Genomic DNA, 6,366 nt, shown 5'->3' on the forward strand with positions numbered 1-6,366 from the left:
GAAAACGGAAGAAGACATAATGGATAGGAAGTCCTATCGCACTTCAGGTGAGAGCTGAAGTGTTAAGGACCTTTAGGGTGAATAAGAAGTTTCTTTGAGTTAAGGGCTCCTCGACTTCCTACCTCGACAGGGTCCCCACCCTTCCTGGTAGACGTTACCCTCCCAGCCTCAAACCCCATCAGCTTGCACACCAGGTCCCTGTTCTGCTGATGTGTGTAAGGTGGCTGCCAGAACTCTGAGCCACACAACTAAAAGGTCTGGATGGAGAACCAGAGGAAGAAAATCAGTCCGGTCTCCTTTTGCCTGTTAATAATTTCTGCAATAAAGCTGTCAGAATTTACTGCCACATCTCTCAACTTACAGGGAAGGGAGATTCTGAAAAATATTCAGAAAGAAAGGGATGCTAAATGGAAGTAATGACTTCCTCCACTCCCTGGCTATTTCAAGAAGTACAGCATTTTATACATTTCGTCTGTGTCCAGCCCACTGCGTGAATTGTTCAATTTTAGTGAATATAAAAATTCCATCCAAGGGCTTTCTTAGTTCCACTGCCAAAAGAAGTTCCCCAATCCTACTTCCCATTAGATGTCAAGTTCTTCCATCATGAGTCCTAGGTTCCTCAGGGTTTCCAAGAGCCTAAACCCTGCAGTGGGAGTGGGGTGGGTGGGTGGAGGCAGCTGCCGGCTCCTGATTGGCTCTCGGTTCACAGTGGAGTCCGTGGTGGAAATCACTATTTCCAAGTTCACTGGTGACGGGGCAAGGGTGGCAGATGCTCAGTGGTTTGGTTTACAAATGTTAATGTTCACAAATCTGAATTCCTGTTTGGGACCAAGCCCTTCTTGGTCATCCTTTGTCCCAGTCTTCTGGAATGTCCCGTTTCATTTATTCATCTCCTTTCCACCAAAGGGAAGTTCACAGAGAAAACTCAAGCCCCAGAGGTGATTTGGTCTGGAGCACCTGGAGCTCCCTCAATCCCACGTGGCTACCATTCCATCTGCGTCAGGCATCATAATCTGGCCAGGACACCCAAGCTGCCTCCTCCCCAGCCGGCATGCCAGGCAGGTCACTCTTGTTGGGTCCTGGGTCAGCCTCCAGGGGCCTGAGTCAGAACCCAGCAGAGAGTTCATGCTCCCCGGTGGAGGGGGACATGGAGCTGACCCTCTCCAGCCTCTCCGTGGAGAGGAAGGGGAGCCATTTAGCCAGGCGAACGGCCACCAGCTGATGGAACAACTGCCGTAGATACTTGCGGAACCTTTCACCGACAAAGACGTAGATCACGGGGTTGATGCAACAGTGTGTGTAGGCGATCACCTCCGTCACTTGTATGGCCAGGTCCAACTGTCTGCTCTGCTCACACTCATGGGTGAACAGGGAGTCTTGGAAAGCAGAAACAAACACAGTCAGATTGTACGGGGTCCAAAAGAGAAAGAAGATGATCATGATGACAAAAATCAGACGCACAGCTTTGGACTTCTTCTCATTTGGTCGTCTGAGCAGAATCTTTATAATCCCCGTGTAGCAGACGACCATGACCAACAGAGGCAACACCAGCCCCACGATGTTCAGTTTCAGAGCCTGGAACTGCTTCCACTTTCTTAGGCTTTCAGGAGGAAAATGAAGACTGCAGGTGTAGTGAGTGAACTCCCACTGGGTCTTGGAAAAGTACAAGCCCGGGACAGAAGCCAAGATGGCCAGGACCCAGATGACAATGCTGGTGATGATACCAAAGGTGACGGTCCGAGCCCGCAGGGCAAACACAGCATGGACAATGGCCAGGTACCTGTCAATGGTCAGCAGGACGATGAAGAAGATCTCGCTGTACAAGCCCATGAAATAGAGCCCAGAGAGCAACTTACACATGTGATCACCAAAAACCCAGTCATCCTTCAGCTTGTAGTCAATCCAGAAGGGCAGCGTGAAGAGGAAGATCAGGTCAGACATGGCCAGGTTGAGGAGGTAGATGCTGGTCATGCTTTTGAGCCTCTTGTATTGCATGAGGACCAGGACCACTAGGATGTTGCCTATCAGGCCAATGACAAATACCACTGAGTACAAGGGGGGCAGCAGCTGGGCCCCAAAGGCCCTCTCCTGTACCTTCTGGCACGGGGTTGTGTCCCCATAGTCGTATTCTGTGGTCATGTCATAGTCCTTCGGGGCGGTGGAAGTTTCCATCCTGGCTTCTCCCACGGGTCAAGGGAAATGTTTTCTGTGTTTACTTTGCTATTAAAGGCAGTGGGCTCTGGATAACAAGAACAAGGCAGTGATTATATGTCTTTAACCACTTGGCAACTGTTTACCGAGTGCCTACTGTGTATCATGCCCTGCTGAGCAAGGGAGACCCAGGTCCTCTCCGCCCTCATGCAACTGGTAGTCTAACACATTAATAAACAAGGCGTATACACATCACTCATTGCTTTGGCAATGGGTGTTGTGAAGGAAAAGTCCGGTGGATGGAGAGCGCAGACAAAGGGAGGCCTCACCACACTATTCATGACCAATGCTTCCCCAGTGCTTCCGATGGACTGGGCCCTGGACTTAGTGTTAAACAACCTTTGAGGGGGTACCATTATCGTTCCCCATTTTAGAGGTGATGACACACAAACTGGGAGTAGTTAGGACACAAAGGTGGTGAGAACAAGAGCTGGAGCTCAAACACAGGTGGGTACCACTCTCAGGCCCATTCCTGAAACCACCTGGCTCTCCTGCCCCCAATCACAAGCATTGACTCTGTACCATGGTGTCCCCAGAGGGATGCTGGGAAGGAAAATAGTCAAGGCTGAGAGTCAAAAACTTACAAACGGATCTTTATGGCTTTTGGGCCTAAAAAGATTCTCAGCCAGGGGTGATACAGTGTCCTGGGGGCACATGAAAATGTGTACTTTTTTTTTTTTTTTGGTCGTCACAAAGACTGGGGTACACTACTGTCATTTGGTAGGCAGGGCTAAGGATGTCCTGTAATGTAAAAAATTACCCTACACCAAACACCAATAGTGCAGCCATAGTGAAATCCTAGAAGGTCAACCCATCCCTCAGCAGATGAGGACACTGAGGGCACCAGAGTGGGCCCAGCCTGGCCCACGTCACACGGTCTTCTGAGGTTACCCAGGTAACATTGTAGACCTCCAGTGACAGCCGTGAGGAGGATTCAAGGAAAGCACAGGCTAGGAGGAGTGGGGTGACATGGTATGGAGAAGAGGGGGCTTAGGGGGAAGAAAGGCTCAGAACAGCCTCAAGCCAGGAAGTGTCACACAGCGACCAGAAAGAGGCTGGAATTCTCCCAAAATAAGTTTTTAGATATTTTTAACCAGGGTTGCCTCAAAACAAAACAAACAAAAAACCACTAGATAGCTTGCCTTTGTAGAACTTCCCCAGACCCTGTTTTTAGCACTCCTTTCCAATCACTTATTGAAGACGCCTCCACAAAGGGAGCACAGGCTTTGGTGTAACCTACCGGCTCTGTGACCTCGGATAAGTTAACCTACCTCTCTGAGCCTCCGTTCCTCATCTGTAATGTGGGAAAGTAAGCCTTACCTTGCAGGGCTACTCTAAGGGAATGTCTGAGCCATCCCCTGGCAATTTTATCGTGCCCTCAGTAAATATTAGGGGACCTCCTTCCCTGAAGGGGTCCCGTTCTGAGGCCCGGCACCACGAGGAATGTCCCAGGCTTCAATCCTATTCTGGCCAATGCACCCCACTCCCTACCAGGTCTCTCTGTAGTTAATCTGGAAGATGAATCCTGCTTGACAGTGATGGACACTGACAGTCCCTTCCATCTGCGCTACACTTTGAAATTTCCAAAATGTGGCCATCAATCTAAATTGATTTGACCTAAACACCAATCAGTAAAGTGAGTGGAACCTACATCATAATTCCCATCTTGACGCTGGAGTCTCCAGTGCTCTTCCTTCTACAGTGCTTAATGAATGTTTCCTGCTCACAAAATTCACATTTCTGCAGTGGCATTCGGAGATTAAGGCACATGGGGCTGGGGGGGGGGTTGTTGGGCACCCTCGCTGGGGGACTGTCATTTCCCATCAAATCCATCCCTATGGCTCACTCCACCGTCTCCAAACTTGCATATCCCAGTCAAGCCTCTTTCTGGAGAAACCTAAGCTGCCAGTCACTAAACAAGCTGTGTTGGCAACTTCTGATTTTTGCTGCCACTGCCAGTGCTGACAGCTCCGCTTGGCAGTCAGCACTTGTGGGTGGGCGGGCGGCCAGGTTTACAGTGTTAGCAGCAGGCAGCACGGTGAGCAAGGGGTGCAAGGCTGAGCCCGTGAGCCCAGTTTCTGGGGAATTTTGGCAAAGGTGAAGGCAAACTGAGTCAGCACTGCCAGGTGCCATTTGAACAGAGAGTCACCTTCGTACTACTCCCCACCTCCAACTCCATTCACTATTCCCCCAACTTGTCAGGCACCAGGCAACAGCTCCAGAGTATGTTGCTCCTAAAGGGACATGGGCTGCGGTAAGGCCTTGGAGGAGAGACCAAAGGAGCATGTTGCCATGCCATGTGCCAGCCCTGCTGCAGTCTGCTACAAAAGTCTGCCCCAGGTCACTGCACTAGTGCTCAGCTGCAGCCCTGGAGCCTGGAACTTTCCAGTGCCAGCATCCTTTAATCTCGGAGTTGGGGAAGTCTCTGAAAAGACAAAAGGCAGTCTGTGATGGTAGAAGACACCCTGGCCTGGTGGCGTGCAGGAGGTGCCTTACACTAATTCATAAGAGCCAGCAGTGTGTACCTCTTCCCAACTCTGCATTCAGCAGGTTGGTAGCTTGGAGTCAACCAGAATGGGAATATTTACACATGGAAATCAGGAAACACTAGATATCAGGGCACTTTTTCAGGAGAGTCAGCTATTAAACATTTACCAGCACATCAACGCCCTGCAGTCTGAATAGCCTAGAGTTGTCCTGTGAGCCAGCTAAAGGGTCAGTGAGTGGCACACAGTCTGGGGGCAGGCTATGCAAACTTCTGGGAATTTCTAATTCTGAAAATCTGGGACCCTCCAGATTTAAAGGAGGAAAGGTTGAAGTAAATACCTCCAAGTAGCCCCCATGTCCCTGTATTTTCAGAACCAAATTCTCACCTGCCTCTTTGTTAGAACAGAATGGATGCCTCCCAGGAGGTCACCTGGCCAGCTCCCTGCCTTCCCGTAGGTGAAATCCTACCTCCTCCAAAGACATCCCACAGTCCTGATCTTGAGGATCCTTGGGTTTAGTCTTCTTAAGAAATTGTCTCAGTATCAAATCGTCCTTGCATCTGCAAAGTTTTTCTAATTAATACTTCCCTTTTGCTACAATTTCTTCTTACCCAACGTTTGGGTTTTGTTTATGTGGGGAAATTTGGCAACTGTCAGTGTCTTGAATAGCTTTCCAGAGAAAGTGCCTCCTGTCCCTTAATACTGGGCTGACTTTCTTAATTAGTCACCAGCAACCAATCATACAAGAAAGCATCCTGTTTTTAGCAAAAACAAAAACCCCCCCAAAACAAAAAGAACAGCTTATTTTACATCTGAGCACCCAGTCTTATAAATCCTTCCATCCTCAGTATTGCTATACAATTCACTGCCTTACAGGTGCATAGGTGGGTTACTTAGACATTTGCCTGGCCTTCGAAGAATTCCCCACCTTTGAGGAGACAGCCAGGTAAACAAGTCATCTCCTGCAACGGGAGAAGGACTACAGTCCAACCTGGCCACATGCAAACAACACTGCCCTCAACGGTGACTGATGAACAGAAAAGACAAGTGCCACTTACACTGGTTTCAGGGGATTGTGTCCACAAAGCGTTTGTTTCTGGAGCTTTTAGAGTCTTTACGAATTCAAGGTCAAGGTCCTGACTGAGTCAGAAGTTCTCAGCTTCCTGTGTGATGATGGAGATAGAACTTGGGGTCTCAGTCTTCCAGAACAACAAGAAGGGGACAACGTTCTTCTTCTTGTACCATCGGGTGTCCATGAACGGCCACAACACCCACTGGTGGCCAGTTCCTGAAGGCCAAATGCACTCTGAGGTATTTTTCTGCTCACTCAGCTTCACTTCTCCTTTGGGCTCTCTGCCTTAAGGGGATTGGGTGGAGCTGAGCAGGGTGATGTGGGTGGCAATGAGGTGTTCCCAGAACTTGTGAAGCAACAGAAGGCTGGGAATCTGTATGGTGCGGGGGCAGGGCACAGAGTTCCTGCCCTCACTTAGCAGTCTTTTTTTTTTTTAAGGTTGCAATAGAAGGATTTAAACAGGAACCCTGGGTCCTGGTCCTCAAAACGATCTGGCTCATTCAGCCTGAGAGAGGCAGGAGGCCGCTTCTCTTTGGCACCCTTACGTGCCTGTGCCAGTGACTGCTCCCTAGTCTCTGCCCCACAAGCCCCACAGAG

At 49.6% G+C, this 6,366-nt stretch overlaps 1 protein-coding gene across 1 annotated transcript; it reads right to left on the reverse strand.

Moving 5' to 3' along the window:
- Positions 1–1,104: 1,104 nt before the first annotated feature.
- On the reverse strand, positions 1,105–2,172 carry CCR1 (C-C motif chemokine receptor 1). Its single transcript, XM_061195313.1, has one exon. The coding sequence runs from the start codon at positions 2,170–2,172 to the stop codon at positions 1,105–1,107; it is 1,068 nt and encodes a 355-aa protein (XP_061051296.1).
- Positions 2,173–6,366: the final 4,194 nt, after the last annotated feature.

The sequence above is a fragment of the Eubalaena glacialis genome, chromosome 7, assembly GCF_028564815.1.
Source record: "Eubalaena glacialis isolate mEubGla1 chromosome 7, mEubGla1.1.hap2.+ XY, whole genome shotgun sequence".
NCBI classification, from domain to species: domain Eukaryota; kingdom Metazoa; phylum Chordata; class Mammalia; order Artiodactyla; family Balaenidae; genus Eubalaena; species Eubalaena glacialis.